This window comes from Lichenostomus cassidix, chromosome 7 (assembly GCF_008360975.1).
Source record: "Lichenostomus cassidix isolate B80296 chromosome 7, HeHo_3.0, whole genome shotgun sequence".
NCBI lineage: Eukaryota > Metazoa > Chordata > Aves > Passeriformes > Meliphagidae > Lichenostomus > Lichenostomus cassidix.
The window spans coordinates 9,972,310-9,997,112 of record NC_139488.1 but is presented as its reverse complement, the minus strand read 5'-3'; the positions used below and the strand labels follow the sequence as shown (position 1 = coordinate 9,997,112).

The 24,803-nt window shown below is 37.6% G+C and overlaps 1 protein-coding gene across 6 annotated transcripts; it reads left to right on the top strand.

The window, feature by feature from the left end:
• Positions 1-444: 444 nt before the first annotated feature.
• BOLL (boule RNA binding protein) lies at positions 445-24,133 on the top strand. Of its 6 annotated transcripts, none has more exons than XM_085066103.1 (12): positions 445-1,102; positions 3,163-3,303; positions 6,098-6,189; positions 8,321-8,375; positions 9,761-9,839; positions 10,539-10,705; positions 11,208-11,279; positions 11,997-12,044; positions 13,103-13,228; positions 14,675-14,749; positions 18,028-18,094; positions 19,911-24,133. In XM_085066103.1, exons 1-11 carry the CDS (start codon positions 1,085-1,087, stop codon positions 18,043-18,045), a joined length of 891 nt encoding a protein of 296 aa, XP_084922229.1. In that variant the 5' UTR covers positions 445-1,084; the 3' UTR covers positions 18,046-18,094; positions 19,911-24,133. The 6 variants fall into 6 exon arrangements, with proteins under 6 accessions (XP_084922229.1, XP_084922228.1, XP_084922232.1 ...); XM_085066102.1 differs by having other exon boundaries at positions 3,160-3,303; XM_085066106.1 differs by lacking the exon at positions 445-1,102 and adding an exon at positions 1,222-1,325.
• The last annotated feature ends 670 nt before the right edge of the window (positions 24,134-24,803 follow it).

Below are 24,803 nucleotides of genomic sequence, written 5' to 3'. Positions count from 1 at the left end.
TGACCAATGAATACACTTGACAAAAGCATTGGAGCTTCAACTCCAGTTTAGTAAGGGCAGCAAAAAAGAGTCTTTTGAGTTGGAGTATTTTGGGGACAGGTCATGAAGGTGAGTTTTATTTTCTAGCCATCTCTAGCAGACCCCAAATTGTATCCCTAAGGTCATCCCAGATGCACAGCTGTTCTCAAGCCACCCTGCCTACTCAAGAGCCTTTTGGGAACCTCAGTTTCTAAGTTGAAAGAAGAACTTTTACTTCAAGTTGGCAGATGTAGAGTCTAAACTGTTTTTACACCTATCAAGTACAGCCTGGTAAGCCACACACAAGTAACTGCCTCCCTGGGCATTTCTGTATTTCTCCCGCGGGTGAAATGCATGAACCTATTTTCCTACCTGTTTCACACCCTCGTTGGGACGATAAAAACTCAGCTGGGATTTCCCTCCAGCCTCCCCAGGTGCTGGGGAAATCGCCGGAGTGAGGTGCCTGGGCTGCTTCAGGGCTTCAAAGCACAGTTCCGCAGGGTGGCACCGGTACTCTACTCAGAGCTGCCCCGCCGGGGAGTCAGGACAGCCGCCCTGGGGCTGCGCGGAGCTGCCGGTGCTCCGGTACCCGCGGGGAGGGGAGGAGAGCAGAGCAGCCGGAGCGCCCGACACCCGCTGGGCCATCGGCACAAGCTGCCTGGGCTCTGGGCACTGCAGCCGCCGCGAGCTCCCCGCTCCGGGCGGCGCGGGCGGACCGGCAGCCCCAGGGCCCTGAGGCGGGGAGGTGCCGGGCAGGGGTGAGAGCAGCAGCACCTCCGGCCGCCCCTTCGCAGGGATCCCGTGAGGGTACTTAGGACCCTCGGGGAACGGTATTTGCGTCAGGGGTGATTTCCCCAGGCACGGCGGGCTGAGGCGCGTCGAGGCACGGCACGAGGCAGGGCCGCTCCGCGGTTCGACGCCTGCGCCGAGCGGCGCCCCAGGCCGCGCTTCCCCCGCCCATTGCAGCCCGTCCCCGCTGCCGCGCGTCAGCCGGGCGCGAGGCGGAGCTGAGGAGCGCGACGCGTGCCGGGAACGTGCCGGGCCGAGGCGGCGGCTGCGAGGACCGATGGATCCCGAGGGCGCGGTGAGGAGCCCGGCGGGGCTGTGGGGCCGGGCAGCGGCCCCGGAGGGCGGGCGGGCAGCGGGGCCTTGCCGCTGGGGCGCCCCGGCTCGCGGCAGCCCGCGCGGCGCCGCCATTTTGTGTGCGGCGGCCTCAGGCCTGTGGCGAAGCTGCCGGCGGTGCGGGACGCGGTGCGGGACAGCGGGGTCTGCTCGGACCGGGCAGCGCACGGACTGCGGAAATAGAGGTGTTTAGCGGGTTCAGTGCGGGTAATCGCCAGGCCTTGGTGGCGTTGGGTGTCTGACCGTGCGTGTGTTCAGTGTGGAAATGGAAACAGCGATTCTGACAATGAGCAATTGTCAAACGCACTAAGTAATCCATAAAAACATCGATGAGTGTACAGATCTATATTGTTTGGGGAAAGAGATAAAAAGGAAGTTAAAAAAAAAAGCAGTAGAAACAAATATTTAGGCAAGTGATGCACTGCTGGCACATATTTAATTTTTTTTTAGTACTGCATTCGTATTGCCACACTGGTAATAAAGAGATGGTTGTCAGAATACAAGTTTTAACGTGTAACACTTCAAACTCACTGGGATTTACTATGTTTACAATTGGAAGTTCACAAGTGGTGTGTTTAATTCCTCATTTCTTCCATTGGGGTTTTTGTATTTGTGGCTTATTTTAATGAATTTACTCCTAAAACATGTATGGAGAAAATGCAACTTGGGCTCTTTGTGGTGAGGAATACATTTTGTTGTGGTGTTAGCTGTTAATTGTTATAGTCGAGTGCAGAAGTTTTCATGCTGAACACAATTGCCAGATGGTTGTACAGTTAGAGTGTTGTCTTTGGTGTGAGACATGGAGAATGGAACCTGTTTTGTCCCTCAAGAGTTGTTTGCTGCAAAAAACAGTCCTCTTTGGGACTGTAGTGACTATGTTTGTTCCTTGCCTCCTAGAGGTGGGTTTTGTTCAGGTTAATCAGTACTCTAGGTTAGTATTCCCAAGGAGAGACACATATTGTATTCTCCTGAACAGATCAGGTTAACAGCCTCGGGTTTTCCTCTAGCCCTCAAGTGTGTGTGTTGTAGTAAATTCGGGAAGGAATTGTGTCTTCTCTAAAGCAACAGTTGTGTGAACTAAGCTGGATTTATTGTCTTTAAAATATTGTCTCTAAAATACCCAAATAACAGCATGCATCTGTTACTTAGAATTAGTAGGAGTAATTTACAGGTAGCCAAAGAGATATCAAATAATCCTGTTGGAGAAGTTAGTCACAATACTGCATGGCTGCTTTACAGCTATTATGTCACAGTTAGGGTTGACTTTGCACAGCAGTATTTGTTTTGAAAAGAGTTTACAATAAAATGGATTCACAGGTGTAAGCATGCTGGAAGTTAAAACATCAGGCAGGCTTTGCTAAGTAATGGTTTCCATGAAGATCCCACTGTACTTTGTTCCTCTACTGAGACAAGAGCAATCAGGTTGTTCTTCTGCAGAGGGAATCTCTGTTCAGACCACTGTGTGCTGTTTGTTGGCCAAAAGAATGTTGAATTAAAAGACTTGTTCTTCAAGACCTCTTCTCATCAGGTGTATGGTGCTTGTTGATTTTTTGTGGTGGAATTATGGGTGCTTGGCACTTGGAAAATAAACCAGAGGCTGTTGCAGAAAGCAGAGTTCTGTAGATGTGTGTGAGAACACAGATTAAGTTTAAAATGTACATTCTATATAGGCTTAAAATAAGGACTTCTAATAGGTATAAGATATTCTGTATAATAAAATTCATAACCTGAGATTTATACAGCAGAATGCTGTGCAGATTGAATCAACGTTGGTGTCCAGTTTGGATAAGAGTTTAATATTGTACTTCAGACCCTAGTGTATTCACTAAATTACTGAATTGATTAAGACTAAGCTTAGGTTTACACACTGAGCTACATTCTGAATGAAAATACATGGTTAGCATTTGGTTGTTCAGCATTTGCTGTGCCTTCCAAAAAGTTGTGTTAAAGTCTGTTGAGAAGTGTTTCATTTACTGACAAATAGCATGTAAGATTTTGAAAATATTTTCTTTCAATCAGCAGGCCACTGATCAGATGCAAACAGAATCTTTACCTTCATGTCCCAACACTGTGTCGCCGGTGAGATTAAATAATCTGATCGGTTCTCCGAGGTTTGGAACAGTTACTCCAAATCGTGTCTTTGTTGGAGGAATTGATTTTAAGGTATTCTTCACTCTTTTTGCTGCTAAATGATAATTTATAACCCTATAAAAATCAATAGGGAAAAATGAGAGACACAGTCACATGTATTTGTTTAGTTGGTAAGACCTCTTCACTACAATATCCAAAGCAACAGTAGAGAATAAAGCTTTAAGCCTTGATTTGCATAACTGTCCTACAAAGTTGACTCTGTACATCTAGCTGCTAGAAGCTTTTGACACACCACTTCTTCAGAACTTTCTTTTTTCAAAGAAGGTAGCTTTTGTTATCAGCAGAGCTGATGGCAGAAAAGTATGTGGAAGGTTTTGTTTATGTATACCACTTAGTGTAATTTAATAAACTGTCACAATGTTTCATATAGCCAGTGGAGTGAACGTCAGTAGCTTTTGCTCCTCTACCGCTTCTGGTTCACACAAAGAATTATAGTGTGTGTATTCCTCACCATAGTAATTTCCTTAGAGGCAAGAATTTGTTTTAAAAGCTGTATGAAAGCTTCTCTGGGTAATTTGCAGTATTGATCTTACTAATTCGTAAATGCTTGTACCTTTGCGTATTGCCTATAATCCTTTAATAGCAGTGACCGTTGAGCCACTTTTACCTTGTTCAGTTGCTTTTAACATTTGTGACAAGCTTAGGGTTAAGGTTTTCTTCTTTCTTCCCACTTTAGATAATTAATTAAGCTGTTGACTTTTGCAAAACATGCTAGGTCTGCTTAACTATTGCTTTGCTCCCACCAAGAGTATCTTCTCTGCCTTAATCCTCCTAGGCTGAGATCCTTTGAGTGCTGACTCATTTGAAGAGGAACAAGAATTGACAATTCACTCCGATTATTTGGCATAACAAATGCAAGAAATTCCAGAATCTTCTAGCTTATTTGGCTGAGATAATTCAAATAGAGGTGTTCATATATTAGGAGATATACAGGCATTCATTTTCAGGAAATGTATTTTAGTACTTTCTGGCCTTTATCAAAGAGGCACTGTAGCATTTTGCAGCAAGAGTAAGCAAATTACTGCAGCTATAAAAAGACCTTTCTCACTCTATCTTCACTGCAGTGTCAAAGGTTAAAATACTTATGTCTAACATCAGTTTTTATTAATTATATTTACTGTTCACTTTGAAGGGTCTCTTGACTTGGTTCAATTGCTGATACTTCAAAATTTATTATGAAATTGTATTTTCAACAGTAGTTTAAGCATGTTGGTAATCATAAAGAAGATGGAATTATTTTGCGGAGGGGAGAGGAAATAGAAGGGATGAAACCTCTATAGCTATCTTAGTTGCTCTTCTATTTGGTATGATTTTTCTATAAAATACAATCTTAAATTTCTGATCTAATCTGTATAGGATTTATATGTCAGTCTTGAATTGCTTTCTATTGGGAATCTCACAGCAAAAAGTGTTAGAATTTTGGGGGTAATTTTTTTACACCAAAGGTCTTACTCAAGTCAGCTGGGGCAATGCAGAAGCTATTGACTTAGCTTTTGTGAAAAAGGGAGCCACTTAATCAACAACAATTTATTTGCTTTCTAGCGAGCTCTTCTGTGATTTTGCAATTTTGTTTATCAACATGGCAGTGATTTGTGTTTGTAAGAGGAAACATCTGATCTCTTAAATTTAGAGAAACAATTCAGTAGGGGAAGTTACAGTTGGGAACATAGTGCTCTTCAGACCAAGATGACATTCTTTAGTGATGCAGGCCATGTGTCATTGACATAGGTTAATGCTAAGCCTTTACCTTCCTTAAGAATCTGACAAGTGCCTTTGTCTTACCATAAATAGGAAAAGGCAAGTCCTGAAAATTGTATGCATAATTGTATACATACAGTTGAAGTCATTAATCTAGAAGTAAAAACAGTACTTGTGGTATACTTTAAGTTAAGTAAAAGTACAGTTGAATGATGCATGCATGCATCTAAGCATGCTTCTTCCAGTGTTAGGTGTATCATTAACTAAGGGCCATGTAGAACAAAATTTAAATCTTAAATGTGGTGTTTAGGGTACCATATGTGATACATGCTTACATGGTAAGAAAAGATTCATAGAAGGCAGAGGAGTGTTCACATAGCTTAGGTGTGCCTTTACATTAGAAACTTGTCTTACTCCCTGCATACTCAGAACGGGGCAGTTCCTTCCTAGCTGACTTAGACAACTCTTTGTTGCAATAACCTTTTCTTACTTAACTTACAGTGGGGAGTTCCTATAGTGTGCCTTTACATACTTGCAGACTCTCATGTTAAAATTACTTCAGAAAGAGGGATTGTGGTGTGTTCAATTGAGTTGACTAAATCACTGTGGTTTAGTAGAATTATTTTTGGTTTTTTTGTTATGTGGCCTATGTATATCTTTTATGGAAACCTACATATTCTGCTGTGTTGAAGTTCAAAGTATGGCAGTGATTTTTCATACTGTAAACTGCTCTAGCACATAATTCATAGGAACTAAAATTCAGATCTATGATCACACCTCCTTCGCTGATCTTAACTGTAAAAGCACAGTTGTTACATAAGTCTACTAAAGACTTGTGTCTTTAGTAGAGAAGACTAAGAGAAGTTTTAATGGCTTTCTACAACTATTGCTGAATAACTAATGCAGTAATTAAATGGGCCCTGAGACTCATACTTGCTCATTCTTCTGTCTTCATATGCAGGGTTATAATTAGTTTGTAGCAACTATAATTAGTTGTAGCAACTTTATCCAAAGTATGTCCGTTATTAGTCTTACAGTAAACGTTTAATTTAATAACTATGCAATCCAACTTTTCCTTTTTTTTTCCCCTCTTGATATACTGTACTAGACTAATGAAAATGACCTGAAGAAGTTCTTTGCTCAGTATGGCAGTGTGACGGAAGTGAAGATAATAAATGACAGAGCTGGAGTGTCAAAGGGGTTAGTATAGTAGAATAAATGTATTGTGGGAATTGAAAATAACAGAAAGCTGACTGACTCTAGTAAATTTGATTTATTTTTTTTGTAGCTCAGAATGTTTTATCATTGATGTTCCAATTATTCTGTGTATGTAAAAATCTGTTCCTGCCCTTTTGGTATCTCTATATAAATGTCTCCAATTTGCATGACTAAAACTCTGTTAGTCATGTTATGAGGTAAAGCTGTGTGTGACTAGGACAAAATCAATAGTTTCCAGTTTTTCAAGTTTTCTTAATAACTATTATTTAAGTAGATTATCCTAAGAAGGTTATTCAGTTATTAAATGTGTTTATTTCTGTTACTGAAAGCCAGTATGGAGAGGAGCCTTAAGTGGAGGAAGAGCTGAGATACACCTGATTGTGCTGTAGTGCATGGCAGTAACAGATTTTTATGTGAAGATTTTTGGAACAGCAGCACAGGAGACAAATCTGACACTAAATCATGATTACATAAAAGGGGGACTGAGACTGGAAGTTAACAGTAGGAGAAATGCCAGAGCAAATACAGAGAAAGATTAAGATTGCTTATTGCTGTAACCCAAAGGATGCTGATGTGAATAAATAGGGAAGTCCACTTCCAGAGAAAGGTGGCAAGAGGGCTAAAGCAAAAATGAATGTGCATGAGGGTTTGTACTTCTAAAATTCTTTCCTGAGCAGTAAGGACAGTTTTAATGCTATCAGAGCTAACAAGTATCAGCAAGTAACAGCTCTTAGCACAGAGTGTGCACTTGCATGACATCAGGAACTTGGTCCCCAGTCTGTCACCAAACCTCCTGCCCTTTTACTAAATTCCAAGAAGTATGAGAATTGTAGTGTGTGTCCATATAACCAATAATAATTATGCAGTTACGATTGCCAACAGATGTCTCACATATTGGAAAATAATTACTTTCCATGCTGTTAGAATTTCTGTTGAAATCCAAGCACAGGTGTCATTGCTTCTCCTTGACAAGTGATTAAAAAACTTATGAGTTTGTGATTATATCTATTAGTTTATTATCCAGACAGTCCACAGAATGAAAAGTCTGTGTAGGTAGGACCTTTGAACTTGAAAAAGTTTACAGGCTTGCTTAGAGACGACAATACAAGAAAAGCCCACAAATTTGCAAGTACGAAGATTTACTGAACCTCTGTATTTAAACAGGCATAGAAATACTCACAAAGAATGATACCTTGTATTGCAAAATCTGATCTGCTGGCAGGAGTGGCAGAGGCTCATATGCTCTGTAATCTGACCCTGAGAAATGAGCCATGACCCTAACAAAACGTGTGTACAAAAATACTAAAAGATTTCAAGAATAGTTGTAATTCAGGAAGTCAGATTTATTGGGTGGGTGGGGAGTGAGGGAGGGTTTGTTTTGTTTTTTTTCTCTTACGTGTGTGTTCTGTACATTCAGATACTTTGCACTGGCAGTGCCACATTCAGTGGCCAGCATTGCTATGGGAATTAACTGAGGGGGTTTGCAAAAGCAGGAGTTCTGTGTGGAAAGTCTGTTCCATTTATTGCAGCAGTTAGAAGAGGTATGGTAGAAGACACACGATGTCACAAAGTATGAGAATTGCTTCATCCTTATCACCGTAGAACTCTTTTTAATGCTGATCGTGTTAGTAATTACAGGGAAATTTACAGATAGTGGCTATCTCTGCATCACCGCCTTTTCTGAGAACTCAGTTTGAAATAGTGGATAGTGCTTGTGAAAGTGTGGAGCATTCACAGTTGTTGCTGAAGTGGTTGGGAGCTGTACTATGAATTACAGTATAATACTAACTTTGAAAAAATCCCAAGTGTCTCATCTTTGGTCACCACAACAAGTGAAAGGTTTAGATCAAAATCTTTGTTTAATAGCAATGAAGGAATTGAAGACGTAGGCTGAGTAACAAGAATAGCTGTTCATTCATGGTTGTATATTACCACATACTTGAATATAGTAAGGAAGATACTAAGGATACAGTTAATTCAGTCTTTACTTCTACAGTTGTTTTTTTACCCATTAGTTTATATTGTAGTGTCACTTGTATTGTACATCAAGTAACAGTGTGCTGTGTTTGTAAATACAAACTTTAGTGACTTAGCTTCTGTAATTTTTGTTTAGGTATGGCTTTGTTACATTTGAAACCCAAGAAGAGGCACAGAAGATTTTACAAGATGTAAGTGATAGTCCCCATTGTGTTTGTCTCTTAAATGAAATAATTCATTTCCTATTAGACATGAGTAGTCTGGTCCTCTGTTTGCCAGGTTGCATTTGATGATAAGTTTGGTCTGATAGTTAATAAAATGGTTTAGAGAGATATAAGATTTATGCTGAGATATTCTGAAACAAAGGAAGGAGGTTCTAGTTCATGGTGCTGTTTTTGACTTTGACATTGGTTTTTATTTTCTTAGTCTATATGTGGTCTACAGTGTATGTAGAGTTAGAAAAACTTTATCCTTAGCATTCCAGTGCTGTAAAGATTTTTGTGTGGGAATTAGGAAGATATTTTTATTCTGGCATGTTTCTTTGTGGGACCTGATGTAATTCTTTTAGTAACAATTGGGCTCCCTTGATGTCTTCAGTGATGAAGCTCATGTCATGCAATTTTTGCTTCTCTTCACTGTGTTACTGTCTTGACACTCCTTGTAGAGCCTTCCTTGAGACATGGTCAGCTCTTGAGTTAACTTGGTTTTGTGAAATGTGTGCTCTTGTATTTTGGTTGGAGTGTATTGGAGACATCTGTCAGTCAAGATCTACTCATTCATGTGAGGGTATCAAGGTGCAGGGAAAAAAAACAGAGAAGTTGGCATCTGAGACATGCAAATAGCTTTTTCACAATTAGAAGGCTGGTTAAAATATTGAAAATTGCAAACCTTTGTTTGAAGTTAGTGGAGCTAAAAAAGTCTACAGGCAGGAACTTCTTGAGTCAGCTGGCTTTCTTGCCCTGGCTTTTTTTTTTTAATTGCTTTATTTCTGTGAACTGAGCACTAGTGGTACTGAATACCATTTTGTAAATGGCTTAGGGTTTTTGCTCCTTTTGTAACTGAAAGGTTGCTCTATGTAAAGTCTTACTGATGTTTTCCTTTGCTACTGTAAGTCCTATAATTTAGATGTCCTACAACTCTATTACCTTTGTCATCTTTGCATATTTCTACTATTTCATGTTCATCTTAAGATCATGTAGCATCTAGGTTTTTCTCCATCTTAACCTGAGTTTGTAGGCTTAAATTTATGGATAAAATTAATGTTTATTTGTTTTGTACTCTTGAATTTCTTTTTATATGAAACTCTGATCATCCTTTGCACCTTTTTTTTATTCTACTCTTCTGAGAAATGCCTCCAGAACTTTCTTTTGTGTTGCTGTCCTCTAAATATGTATAAGTATTAAAAACAGACCTTGAGTTTCGCCAGGTTCCAGACATGTATCCTAGGGTCTGATTTCAGTATGTTTGCTCTCATGCTCAGTGTATCTAACCTACTGAGTACCTTGTCTACTGGTGATTTTTTCACTTCTCAGATGCCTATATCTGTGTAGAAAATGTCTTTTTTCTTTAATTCTAGGCCAAAAAACTCAACTATAAGGATAAGAAATTGAATATTGGCCCAGCAATAAGAAAACAAGTGCGGAGTCCTAATGCTCGTATGTATTTTTACTTGCATTTGTGTATTGTCATTGTGATTGTAATGTTTTAACCAAGATGTACCTGGGCTTGCACTGCACTAATGCTGTGTGTGGAATATGCTCAGAATGGTTTGCAGTGGAAGTAAATGCATGTATAAGTCTGTGGGCTGTCTGACTGTCAATAAAAGCTCTTGAACACTTGTGGGACCCTGCTTGGTCTTCCAGTGAGCATCCTGATGATCTCTGCAGTGCTCTGTCTGTTCATAAAATGACACTTCATGGTGGCTCTTACCCTTGCAAGGCAAGATGAAAAACTAAAACTTGCTTAGTGATGTTGTTTATATTGTGTTCTTCCTGATACATTTTTCTATACTATGTTACTATTTTGTGAATTCAGTTTCAGTTACAGAATTAACTTTCCCTTTTTTTTTATTTCTCTAGAGAAGTCTCCCCATGTTATGTGATGTGTTCAGTAATTTATTTGGCTGTCATCTTCTGCAGCCCTTCCCATCTATCTCTGGAGACATCCTGTGGCCATCTGCTTTCATGATTGTGTTTGAGAGGGAATCGAGATGGCATTAGGCACACTGTTCCATGTTCTTTTCTTTGAATGTTTTCTTTCTCTGAAGATCAGAAATTATTTTCCCTTAATTTTTTTTTATGATGTACACATCTAAAAAAATGTTTTGTAATTAAGTTTTAAAATATTTATTCCAGGTTCTGCTGTAACACCACAAGCTGGTACAATGTATGCAACTACTGCTGTATCACCGGAAGCTGGTACAATGTACTTAACCACTTCGAGTGGATATCCATATGTTTACCATAATGGAGTGGCTTATTTTCATACATCTGAAGTTTCTCCTGTTCAGCAGCCATGGCCAGTAAGTAATTAATTTTGGTATAGATGCTTTTTTGTGGGCCAAAATGACTGCAGTGTTTTCTAGTCCCTCCTGCTTCCAGTTTCTTTAGCTATGCCTTATGCTAGATATTTAAATGGCTTCCTTATATTAGACTCTTTATTTTGTGTTTTTTAAATATCACTTCAGTTTATTTTGCTTCTGCAGGGTTCTTTTGCTTTGGTGTGACCTACTGGACAGGAGAGTTCATGATCAGTCTGGGTCTTACCCCAGGCATAAGCTTTACTGTCTCTAGGTTGTGATGGCCTAGTGCTTTCTGAAAAGGTCTAAGTGAATATGCCAGACATTTTTGTTTAATTTAACACAGGCCCTTAGAGATAGGGGGTTTGAAGAAGCCTAAGTGGAGGTTAAAACTTGGTAAATCATTTTCAGAAGGGAGGGGAGGTTGGTTCAGAGTTGTGTTTAACAGGAAGTGACAGTTTGTGCAATTGCTACATTGAGATTTGTAACTTCTTTTCTTTTGAAGTCTCGCTCTGTTTCCAGTTCACCTGTGATGGTTGCTCCACCTGTTTATCAGTCTCCTACGTACCATTATCAGGTATCTGCTTGAAAATGATTTTCAGACCGTCACTAGTCCCCCAGCCATGCAGTACTATTTGCAGCAATGTCCCAGGTCTGTTTATTCTCAGGAAATAAAAAGACTGTTCATAATAGTAGTGTAAAACATATTTTAACTTCATGGAAAATTGTATTCTAGTGAAGAGTCTATTTTGCTTATTTAGCTACATGAAAGTATAACAAGTTACATTTTCTTTTGTGTTGCAAGACAGCTGGCTTAGTAGCATCCTTTTATCATCTAAGCCAAACTCCTGCTCAAAGTAGGGCTGGTTCTGCTCAAAGCAGGGCTGTTTAGATCAGGTTTCTTGGGTACTTGTCCAGCTGGGTTTTAGGTAGCTCCAGTGATGGAGATTCCACACAACTTTTCTGTATAGCAACTTCCAGTACTTGCCCTTTCTCATGGTGAAAGACTTTTCCCCTTAAAGCTACAATCTTTTTAGAGTTCCAGCTTAGGTCCATTGATTCCTGTGCTCTGAGCACCTCTGTTGAGAATCTGACTTAAGAATTTTTGGAGTTTATGAAATGGCCAAGTTGGAGGCTGAGTGGAAATAGATAAAACCATATTCCTGAATTGTTTGGAACTTAAGGAAAATCATATATCCTCTTTTTAGTTGAGAATTGATTTGAGAATAATAGTATTCCGTGTGTGTTCGTTTGTTCTTCATCACATCAGTAACATCTTTTTGTTCAATTTTAGGCACCAACACAGTGTCTTTCAAGTCAGTGGCAGTGGTCTGTTCCACAGGTAAATACAGTTTGTAGCTGCAGCAATTTACCATTACTTTTCACCTAGTTTAAAGGTATGGTGTGCTTATCTCAGTGACATTTCTCACTATTCACAACTTGATTGCTAAAATACAGCTATTCATACTAATTTCAATGTATTTACAACATTGACTGCTACAATAGAAGGCATAAAATGCATCTATTGAAACATGAAATACAAATCTGATGTATAGAAAGCATCTTCCCATCCCATTTAGCAAAGAATTTGTGTCAAATTACCTGATAAATTCTCAGAAGCAGGTATAAACTGCCAAATTATGCCTGATTAAAGAAATAGGTATTAACTGTCTAACTTACATTAACTGTGTTTCATAGGAGTATTGTTGGCAGAAGCATGTAGGCATACACATAGGGTGATGTTAGACCCAGGCTCTTGAAAGAGGAAGAACTTGAAATTGTTAACCTAGTCATTTTGGGGAGATAGCTGATCTGTTTTGTAAAAGAGCAGTTAATGTGGAAATATTGGCACTAGAGGAACTTGAAGAGTTTGAACCTGAAAAGAGGACCAAGTTCCTTAAGCTTGAACTGTTATAATGCAGCCTCATCACTTCAGCAGCAGCTAGCCTTGTCCAGTTATGGTCTGTTCCACTCTAATAGCTCAATCTGCTGCTTTGAAATCAGGGTGCTGAATTATGGAGCTACTGTAATTACTTTAAAACAAAAATCTTGTTTTGCTAGTCTAACATTGTTGCAGGGGAAAAATTAACTGTAGTATGTTTATGTGACCTTGAGATTAAGCGTGAATTTTATAAATTTTAGGATTACACAAGACACTTCAAAACATAAATAAAATCTGAAAACTACATAAAATTAAAGGATATTTTTGTTTTCTCCTACTACCTGACCTTTCTATCCACTTCCCTGTCACTTAGCTTCTTTAGGTTATCAAAGGTTAATTTGACACTTTCTTTTAAAGCTTTATCTTTTGTTTATATGTAGCAAAGAAGACTGTAAAGGAGGCTCTTCTTTGTCCTGCCTAAATAATAAAATTTATGAGAATAATGTTTTTTATTTCAGTCTCCTACCTCTTCACCTCCACTCCTGTATCTGCAACCATCTGAAGTCTTTTATCAGCCAATAGGAATTAACCAGGAAGGTGGATGTATATCTCCACCTCTCCTAATGGAAGCTGCAGTTCCTGAGGTATTTTTAAAAATGTAAAGAAGTGTACTGAAAATTGAAGTGCTTATCTGCAAGTGAAACATATAATCTTTTATTTTAAGCACTGGCTGTTTGGGCAGTTAGGTCAACTGTTTCAGTACTTACTCTGCTGTTAAATAATTTCAGGTGTCCTCAATTAGGATTTCTCATCCTGTCTAGGAGAATGCTTTGGTTCTGATATATTTTAGAGAGTCACAAATGTATTACAGACAGTGATATAAGGACTTGGCAATTGGGTTTTTTTGTAAGTAATGTCTGTGTAAAATGGGAGTAGATTCTTTGTTGATATCCCAAACCACAGTTTCCTGAAGTAATTCTTCTGTGAGTAGAAGCTTGTTTCTAAATACTGTGATGAGCCAAATGAATTAAGAGTGCTTTACTGTATATTAAGAGTCCCTTAAGAAGCATTAGAAATGCTACTGATAACAGAAGCAAAAAATTGTAGACAAAATTAATCATTTAACCAATCTCTTGGATATTAAAAATTACAGTTAATGGCTGTAGAAAAACTTAATCACAACTTGTTTTCTATTCTATATTAATTGATACTTCTCAAATATTCATTCCTTATGAACAGGGAGGCAAAACTAGATGTTAAAGTAGAACATCTAATTACTTGATTACCAGTAATCAGGTATCGTTTCAAAAGCTAAATGGGTATTTTATTGCTACAAGAGAAGTTCCAAAACAGGTATTTCAGACACCTCAAGTGGAAAATTCTGATGTACTGAAGTAATTTAATTTCCCTATAAACGTACTGAATAATACAAGGCTTGAGTTAGAGGTTGTCCTTCCTTTTTGAAAGTGCATAAATCTTGGTATTTATTTTATAGCCATAATCTTACTAACAGTACTATTTTACATTTAGTGTTCCATGAATCAGATATAAACTTGTACAGAGATTTGAAATCTGTGAGCACTAAGAAAATAAATTATTTAAGGAATATTTGAATACAATGTGCTCTTTTACAGATAGGCAGTTTGTTCATGTTAAAGGAAGCAGTGTGTCAAATTTCAGAAGAATGGTGTAAAATTCCAAGAACTATCTGTATTATGTGTATGCAAATATTTTATTAGTCTGGTAATGCTGGGAATTACACTTCATTGTGCTAATCTGCACATTTAAACACTGTTTCCATTAGAGCTGAGTGAAATGGATTTGTAGTAGAGAAGCTGCTACTTCTGTCAAGGAAGGTGGTTTGGGATACTGGTCAAGATAACTAAGTTTACTAAACTTTACTAATCAGTGGGGAACATATAGATTTAAATATTGAAATGGTGGTTTTTAAAAAGTCAGTAGTTCTAATAAACATTAGCCCACAATTTGAAGTTTTAAGGATTCTAAATTAATATGAAAGGCTTAAAAACCTATCATTGTGAAACAAGCTTCGGTGCTAATTTTTTGTATTTTTTTTGTTTTTATACTAGCTGTATTCTGATCATGGAGTTCAAACACTACATCACCAGCCTTATGTTCAGAGTCACATAGCCATGCCTGCAGCTGTGAGTATCAAACCCAGATAGTTAAAGCAAGCATAGCAATATTGCTGTCTTCTTTCTTGAAGCAGTGACAGTAAGAGAAGAATGGATGAAAGAGTCTTTTCTTAATGAGTTAAGAAATGAGGAAAATGCAAAGTGTTGGAGAGAAATTGAGATTTTTTTCTTCATTTGAAGTTTTGTTACAGAGGGACAAATGTTATTTATGTTGGATCTATGTGGGGAAACTAAAAAGTCAAAACATGATTTGTTTTTTAAGACTGAGCTACAAAGTAAACTGGAAATAGTAAACATTTTGAGAGAAAATGGTGAACCTCATTCAGGTCTTTGACGTGATGGTTACAAATCCTTGTCTCTTTCTCTGGGTCTTGATGTTGGATTCATTACTTCAGTCTTAGAAAAGCACCTCATGTGAAGAGTTGAGAGTTTGAAATATGGAGAACGAAAAGCTGTTGCAGTTGGTCCCCTCTGGGTGTTTTTCTGTGCAGGTCTGATTTTTCAAAGCTATTTGAATATTATTCCATGTCACCTGATGCAAGTTGTTGGATTTTTTTGGTTCCCAGTTTAGGCTCCTCTTGCCTAAGTTAATATGGCTGTTCACACTATATATGACAATGTTGAAATTGAACTGCCTGGTGAGAGATCTAAAGTTGTCAGTAATTATACTTGATATTACAGAACTTAGTCTTCTGTGAAAGGTGCTTACTCAGCTGCAAGTGGAAGAGTAAACATGAGTGAATAAAAGCAATAAGCTCTCTTTTCCACATATTTTTAATTTATGTTGCTTTTCTTAGCATTTTTTCCAGGCTGTTGTGTAACAATATGTATTAGATATTTCCAGCAGAGGGGGCTGTAACATAAGTGTTCTAGTGTAATAAACTGCGCTGTATTTCTTGCTCATTCCTTCTGGTTTTCTCAGAAGTCATGTTACCTAGACGTGAAACCCTGCTGAGATCTCAAGTAGATTCACAGATAGCTAAACCCTTATAAAGGCTTACTGAATTCTTATTTGATTCATTACAGCTTGATGCTAAATAGTTCTGGGGTTTTAATTTTTCTTTATTTAGCGTCATTTACGAGTAATTAGGAGTTCTAAAACACAACTCTCCCTTTTAAATTTTCACATTACCTTTTTACCTACCCACTTGGAGTTTGAATGTGTTCCACAGGTAATAAATATGATCAGCTTGTATTGGGTCTGTCAGTGTGGCAGAGCTTTCAGCAATGATTGAAAAAGGCAAATGTCAGCAGACTGCTATGTGTCAGGCAAGTGGCTGTGTCATTACCACCTGCTCCTCAGCTGCAAAAGACAACTGCCTGGTGGCTGCAGTCTTCTTAAAATACCCCAACAAATGTATCTGCTGCTTGAAAACTGCTAAGTAGAGGCCAGTGGCAGAAAGCAGGTGCTTGAAGTAGTGTCTGTACCTTGAAGGTAATCTGCTAATTGCCTCTATTGCATTGTGTATTCCCACACAGTGCAATTGCTCTGCTTTATGCTGGGAGCTGTAAGTAGGGTCATGAGAGTAGGGTGCTACAGCCAGAATCCAGATATTTTTGACAGTTGTAGACTTCTTACAGCTTTCAAATGCTGCTCAAAGCAGATCATTCCTGCTGTTCTACCATCAGCAGAACCAGCAGTAACCAGAAAGTTACATCAACAAAATGCTGGTTTTTAGAACAAAGCTTTTAATAGTGCTAAATGAAAATTGGGAAGTTGGGGAATGTCTAATGTCAATTATTTTGAGATCCAAATTTGGTATTTAAGATCAGGTTTGAATCAAAAATACTAATCTCCTCCCTGTTATCATGTGTTTGCTAATGACCCTTTATATTTACTTTGAGCTAAGTTCTTTTAGCAATTAATAGCGTGTTCTGTTGATGAGCATGTGGAAGTAACTTCATCTATTCACATCTATACATATGAGTAAGGTTAACATTCATTCTCAAAGGCTGACAGGTGACCCTTTTTTTTAGGAAGTGAGAGGCTTTTTCATCTCTACTGGATGTTTCAGATCCTGTATAATTTTCTAATGATATAGGGTCTTATGTGTGGATGCTTCCAGAGGATGAATGTGAGATATTATCTGGCAGTAAAAGTTACAATGTCTGTAGTAACAGTAGAAACTCGAGGGAGGATTGAGATCTGTCTTCTTTGATTTCACACTGAGGAGAAATACCTGTGAGTTAAATTTTGATTTTGCTGTGTGGTTACCTGGAGTTCTGAGGCACTGGCCTCCTAAATGTTGGTTGTATGTTTTGTGTGTGTGAGGGAGACCCTTGAGGAGCTGAGCAACACAGTTGCAGAGAGTGAGCAAAGTGTAAAAGGTTCTGGCATGTGGAGGGGAGTGGATGGGTAGGGTTTGTTTTGTTCCATGCTTTTGGGCTTTTTTTCCTTTTTCTTATCTGTCTTTTTGAACTGCAGTGTACCTGTTGGGGGAGTAGGCATGGTTAGTCTGTCAGTTAGTGCTGTTCCTGTAGTCTGTGTCAAACAATGTTTTTAGCTGGCATCAACAGTACCAGATAATAGTGTCATTTGTGGTATAGTTCATGGATATTTGCATTCAGGTCATAATGGTGCATGTTGGCCTTTGGGTTGTGAGTGCTCTATACATTTAACTGAACTTAGTATACTCTGTTTTTCTCTGCAATTAAGAGTAATAAGGGAATATTTGTGTTCTGTGTGTATAATACACATAAATATGTGTTTATAAATGATTGTGTAGATACATACACAAGTAGATTTACATAAATTGTGTGTTTCATAAGAATTCTGGTGTAATCATTTGGAGAAAAGTTTATTTTGTATTGGTACTGCACATTGTCTGATATTCCATCTGAAACAATAAAAAAATTACAGCATATTTTCTGTATAGGTAAGTGAAATTGAAAGAAGCTATATCTTTTGTTTACATATATGTTAGTCTAAGAAATATGAATCTAAACTTGTAGTTGTGATTGCCAGGAGACTTGTCACCAGCTGTAGCAAGGTCTGTTGCCTCTAAAATGGCTATTTTAAGCTCCACTGAAACCATACTTGCTAATTTGATAATAACATGGAAAGGTGCAGGTGGTGGATGCTTTTTCTCACATTGTTTCGTTCTGTGTTCTCTTTACTAACTTCTGTTCTTAGTTTGCTTCTTATGTCTGTGTTTTTTTTCCTTTTGCTTTCTCTGAACTCTGTTCTCTCTCTTTACCTGATGACTCTATGGAGCATTCACTATTAAAGTGTTTGGGCCACCCTAGTCTATCTATGCTGATTAATTTTTTTTTTTTTTTGTGTCCAGTCCTTCCTGTGTGGCTGAGATCCATCATCAACATACCAGCTAGCAGCTGCCAGTTGTGGAATTTGGGGTCAGTTGTTTCAGTGCAATGCTTGCTATTTATGAATTGGTGAATAGTAAAATACGCTCAGATCTAGCACAGTCTGCAGTATTACTTAGCTGCTTTCTGCAGTTTGTTACTTGCTAATAATACTCTTCATAAAACAAACTCTGTAGAATCAGTGTCATTCATTCCTGATAATGATAATGTATATGTAAAGTCCATCATTTTTGTTTTAGTTCAACTGCCTAATTGTTTTTAATGGGTTGGATTGTTTTCCTTCAACAGGAACAAAGTTTTTGGTACTTCTAATGCATAGTTTTTTGTTTCTGGAAACTTTTAATTCCCTTATTGACCAATTCTTCCCTTTTTCTCTCTATTTTGTGCAATTTACAGTAGCTTGTGTTCATAGGGCTATACCCTGGCAGGTGCTGAAGCATGCTTTTACTGTGAAAATGCTGCCTTTAGTTGCTTGCACTTTTTTAAAAATTAGGTTTTTGATTAAAGAAAGCTAGGGAAGAATACATGTTTTGCACATGTTAAAGTTAGTATCCATTTCTTACTTGATAGCCTTTAAACAGCTCACTGACTGGTAGCAGGGCCTTGCTATATGTTAAGATGTGACTTCTTGTCTGTGTATGTGCCTGTATGATTTATCCCTAGTTGTAGCTTTTAAACAAATATTAGAAGCTTACCAGAGTAAAACTGAGCATGATTTTCTCAGTAGACAGAGTATGTGTTTATGTCCTACATACACTAGTAGGAGTCAAACCAAAGAAAAAGAGAAATACATTTGGATTGAAATCCTGTAAGGATGATGTCATGAAAACTAAGGAGCATGGAACCTTGAAGTTTTGAAAAGCAATGCACATGAAGGGGAGTTTGTAGATTATGGAAAGAGACTGACATCTTGAGATTACAGTGGGTTGGATATCCTGGTAGAGGTGTATGAACTGCAGCTGGTTGTATTAGGAAACTGTCAGAGCCAGAAGGGAAGGTAAAAGGTTTAACAAAAGAAAAAATACATGCTGAAAATAGCTGGGGTAAGAAATAAGGTTAGAAAACAGAGACAGTGAGTCTGTCATATGACATAGTTAAGAAAAGAGAGATGGACATTGCAGATTTGGGATGTAGAGCAGCTGTGATGGGGGACTGTAAGAGAACTTGATCTTTGGAAGAAGAGGCAGAATAGTACAAATATTCTAAAGTCTGTTTGTGCCAGTACCTGCAATGATAGCTGTGTTTTCTGCATCTTGCCATCCTTTTGTCAGCAGCTAGCAGCATCCACTGACAAATTATGTGAGCACAGTCCATTGCCTATTTCTCAGTTTACAAATAAAATAGCTTTCAGTTTGTTAGCTCAGGTTTTATATGTTAGCTACTCAAACCTTAATGTAAACATTGTAAGTATCCATAGTAAAGCATTGCTCTAATCTATATTAAAGTGAATGCTAAAGTTAAAAAACAAAATAGAATTGGCTAAGTAGTTTTGTACTGTACACTTTGTAAATTTCCCCCATCCAGTTGTAAAGAGGATACAATTGCTTTAATAACTTGACATGCTTTAGTTAGACTGCATGATCAGTGAACAAAACTAGGTTGTTATTTTTAGTAAAAGAATTCTGAACTCGTTCTAAGATACCATGCTTGTAAATAAAAGAAGATATTTCCTGCCACTGTGGGCTTTACCTAGGTGCATAATGAAAATGTTTTTCCTTTTTAAACCAAGTCTGTCCAGCTGATGCAATAAAGTGGACTGTAACTATTCATTGAAGCATTATTAATGCAGTAAATGGGACACACTTTGAAATGGAAGAAACAACACAGCATTTTTCCCTCTCTTTAGGAAATGAGGTCGCATTCTATGAGAAGAAATCTTCTGCATCATTCGTCTGTGAGTCTGAAACCTCAGTATGCATGAAGTCATCTCTTTCATCCTAGAAAGATTACAGAATGGAAGATAAATTTTAACTGCCTTCTACAGATGCTGGGGTTTTTAACCATGTGTTTTGCTAACATACCTATCACAGGGAGGGTATTGTTCTCCCTAACTTCTGACATCTCCCTGCAGGTTCCTCAGTTAAAATACCACTCCTTTTTGTCAAGTAATAACAGGAAGTTTTGTGGTTTGGTCAGGTAAAAACACATGGAATTTTATTCCCTGCATTTCCTTTCTTAATAGAAACACTCTTACAGGACAAAAGGGTGATTTCTGAAACACAGCCTACTGTATGTATTCCGGTTACTAACTCAGATTGAAAACCAGCGTACCTCTACTAAAGGGATAATGTACCTTTAATTTCTGGATTACATAAACCTTAAAGATGCTTTAGTTACAAAGTTGAAGCCATTTGGCTGCATACTGACAGCATTTTTGTGCTGTGGATTAAAATCTGGTTATTTAAATCTATGTGAATTTCATTTCAATTCTGTAACATTTAGTCTAGCTTAATTTTTTTGCTATCAGTATTCTCTACTTTTATTAGGTATCATTTTAGTGTTTGCAGGAATAATGTTTTAAAATAAAATTTGGACCACTAGTTTGAGAACAAATAATTATTACCCTAATATTTTTCTTGCATGTGGTAAGCAATCCATTTTGTTTTATATGTTTTAAGCTATAGAAAAAGGCAAGAATTGACTACTTGAATTAGAAGGCTATTGAAAACTTTTTTGTTTCTTTGGCATTTTCTGTTGTCTGTCTGAAAATACAGATGAAATACTATTTCCCCCCCCCACCTCAAGTTCAGGAAGATAATTTTCTTTTTTGTTGGATTGGTTTTTTGGTGTTTTTTGTGTGTGTGGTTTGGGTTTTTGGTTGGTTTTTTTTCTTTTTGTTGGGTTTTTGGTGGTGGATTTTGTGGGGTTTTTTTGGTTAGTTGGTTTTTGTTCCTCCTCTTACCTTGTTGTGTTCCTTCTATTTTTTATGAAAGTCAGATTTCACAAAGGTTAAAAATACAGCTTTTGTAGTTATAGGAGTGCAAGCTATGGCTTATTGCTTCTGTAGCACTGAAGTCTTTATGTATTTAAAATATCCTTGAACTGTTCAATTGTATCTGGTTTGTAGTAATTTGGGGTTTTCTTTTCATGTGGATTTGTTTTGTTGATATTTTTCCTTTTAATCATTCAGAGGTCATACTGAATGGATGTTATAGTACGTGAATAATCCATGTATGATATGTAAATCTCTTTAAAGATGGTTCTAATGTTTAATAGTGCTTTATGGGGTTGTCCAGGAAGAGAGTTGGGGTCTGGCTCTGGTTTTATGCTGTTTTGAAATTGTTATGAAAGGAGATGCCATGTCCTAGGTCTTGGCTGCAGGTTTCCTCAAGTGACTTTGCAACTTCTGTTAGGTAGAAAAATATGCACACATGTAATTTTAATATCATATAATTTAATATAATTTTAATGGTTTCTCTTTTTAACAACTTGTTGCCATAGTGGTTGTGGTGGATTGTTTTACCAGTTAACATCCAAAAAAGTGTACAACTTGTTGGATGTATGGAGAGTGCATCCTGTTTTTGAAGGGGGAAGTGCTCATCTGCTGTAGGTTGTCATGTTTCTGAGCAAGTCGGTACCACGAAAAGATGTCTGGCCAGTTCTGTTTAATTTTCACAGTTTAGAACACATGAGCATAAATATATCACAAAAATCTCGGCTCATGAAAGCGGTAATTCATTTCCATGGAAGAATTTTTACGTAGTAAATATTTTTAATGAAGTTTTGTCTCTGAAGGTAGCAAAGCAAAATTGTGTTCTGGTAGAGCCTTATTTCTTGTGTCATGAAACACATTTGACCCAGGATTCTGGAGATTTAGTCCCAAGCCCTTTTTCTGGGGATCTGTACTTTGTTTACCAAACATGACTTCCCTGTTTTAAACAATGCGTCAGAGATTCAAGAAGTAAATTTCAGTGAGTACTAACTTAAAAGAGTGCTTAGAGGGAAGTCTCTTGAACTAATTGCTTGGAAGTGTACAAATACCATGCAGTCACATGTCATCACATTGTGGCTCTATTCCAGATCCTCACAAAATGTAGTTTATTTTCCCTTAATTGGTACAGATGTTAGATTGTTGATAATGAGTAGATCCCATAGCCTTTGCATCAAAGATCATTCACTTTCTTTTTACTTGCGTGTGAACTTGATTATTTGTAAGGATATTCAGTGTCTGGCACTTAACTATCCTTGCAGTGTTCTACTGTGGGGTCTGTAACATCAGTCTGGAGGTACTGTTAGTTAGGATTGTATCTTCAGGTCTTAACAAAGCTTTGTTTTGCTTTGAGAGACCAAGAAACCAAGTAGCTCTGAATATTGGTTTTCCTCCAGGAGCTGGCCGTCATGGTTGAAATACTGAGGCCTTTTCATTTATATTGTAGCTCATCTTTCTTCAGAATGCTTGCCAAGAGTGATGGCATGACATCAGACAGCAGTGACTGAACCTTTCAGGAGCTGAATCCTTCTGTAGGAGTTGAGATGTAACTGACTTATCTTTGTGAATCCCTGTAATTGAATTGTATATGTGCTGAGGAAGAACTGCATTTCCTGAATTCCTACAGTTGTGCTACTTTGATGTTCTAGCATTCATGACTTCTTGTTCCTTTACACTGTGCAGTACTATTTTCCTGCTAGTTCAGATTTCCAGAATGTCAAGATTCCCATCCTATTAAACTGAAGTAATTTAGTTAAATGTAGATCTTCTGATGAGGATTTTGGGGGTTGGAGAAAGGGTCACATCATCTTTGGCCTTCTGCAGTTTCCCATTGATAAGTGTAAGGCTTCACAGTCCTGGCTAGGAGGGAATGTATCTGACAAGGACCGTGCCCTGGGGACATGCAGTAACTGACAGCAAGTTATCTTTATGCATTGGCTGTCACATTCACCTGTTAGCAAACTAAGTTAATTTTCTGGCTTCCACCCCTTAGAAATAAGAGACCTGCTTGGCATATTCTCTTTTTTTAGTAAGCTAGCTGTTACAGTATTTCTAGTAACTGCTGTCTACTTCTTTTCTATGGCAAAAGATTAGTTCCAACATTCTCTATTTGATAACAGTGGATAAAAACCCTGTGGACAGGCAGAAAGTTACTAAAATTCTGTCTCTCCTGTATTTTTATCAATCTGGTTGTCTCTTTTTTTGTATAAAGTAGAATTCTCTAGTTCACTAGCATTTTTGGTTCCTGCTACTTCATATCTTATGCATCAGAAGTCTGTTCATTATCCTTGAGAAACTGTTTACAGTTTTCATTTTAAATTGGCAATTTTTTGTTTTCTGAAACTGCTTTTCCAAAATAGCTCATAAGTCATTGAGTAAACTGCATTCCAGTAGTAACTAAGCAGAACACATGGCTCTCTTGAAATGTTTTTCTCTGTTTAACGTAGTTTTAAAATGTGAAAAGTTCTATGGCTGCAAAATAGTGCCTTTTGGGTTTTTTTCTCTTTTTTGTAAAATAGGTTTGTGGCTTTGTAATGTTGAAGTACTACAGTAGGTTCAATTCACCTGGTATAAAAACTTCCTAAGTTTCCTATTGAAATAAAAAATACCCAGCTTAAATCCTTATTTTAAGGGTTCAGAATACAGTGCTGTGTGTGCAGTCCTGTACACAAATCCTTATATAGCTGTTATACAGAAAATCTAGATCTAGACCATCCAGTTTCATTCTAGAATGCATGGTTTTAGTTGGTGGCTAACATATGGCTGTAGTGTTTGATACTGTCTTGGAGATACAGATGATACACTTACTAGTGCCTTGATAAATGAGACTGTGGATGCACAGAGAGAAAAGTTCAGTGAATTGCAGATCTCATTTTAGAGAACTGTTAACAATTTTGGAAATCAAAAGCTCTTTCTATTGAAATTGTTTGTAACACAGCAATAAAAAACTTCTGTAGTTTTGGATTTCTAGTAAAGTTCTGGGTTGGTAGCTACAAGTTTAATTCCAAGTGGTCTATATTTACCTTTGGATTGTAACTTTTTTGTTTATTGTAGCATCAGAGTTTAAATATGGGTTTAGAAAAACATGAAAAAATGGAATTAAATTTTGATCATTAAACTATGTTTTAATGACTACAAAAGCAAGCTATCGTTGTCATCTCTGTTCATTATTTTTAGAACTTTTAAGTTAAAAGTTACGGCAGAAAAGCTGGCTTTCCTGCTCAAGTTAACGTGTTTAACAAGACACATTCACAGAACTCTTCCTTCAAAGGAAAAACAAAATATGTCTGAAGGAAAAAAAAAAGGCCCATTTCCAAACCCCAGAGCCTTCAGAATGGAGCCCTGCTACTTTCTTAGTGTCTTTAAATCATGTCATTCTAGAGAAAAAAGAAAGAAGTGACAGTGTTTTAGTTAAAACAATTGCTCTTGGGAATGGGGGTGTGAAAAATATTTGACAACTGAGTTGCAGAATTCTTCTGATGGAAGCTTTTTTGCTTTTTCTGTCATCGTCTATAAAGCAAAAATTTTACATTTGCTTTGAGTCATAAAACAAAGGAAATAAGCCTGAAAAGAAGCTCAAAGAGGAAGTGAAGTTCAAAAATGTTGCAATTTGAGGTTATTAATATTTAGGGGGTCTTAAATGTGTTGTTCTTGAGTTCTCTGGCTGTTCAAATACCCTCAGGTTCCAAAGAAATCTAACTTAGCTTGTGTTTGCAATTTGCTACCTTGTATTCTGTTGTCTGTGTCCACTGTTTAAAAATATTGTATCAGTGATGACTGATCTGTAGCCAGTAATGCTGATTTTTTTTT

What these genes read in the sequence shown, in the direction of transcription:
- BOLL (XM_085066102.1), top strand. An exon ending in TTGGAGGAATTGATTTTAAG is followed by an intron (nt 3,304 to 6,097) that starts GTATTCTTCACT and finishes ATACTGTACTAG; the next exon opens with ACTAATGAAAATGACCTGAA. An exon ending in CTGTTCAGCAGCCATGGCCA is followed by an intron (nt 10,706 to 11,207) that starts GTAAGTAATTAA and finishes TTTCTTTTGAAG; the next exon opens with TCTCGCTCTGTTTCCAGTTC.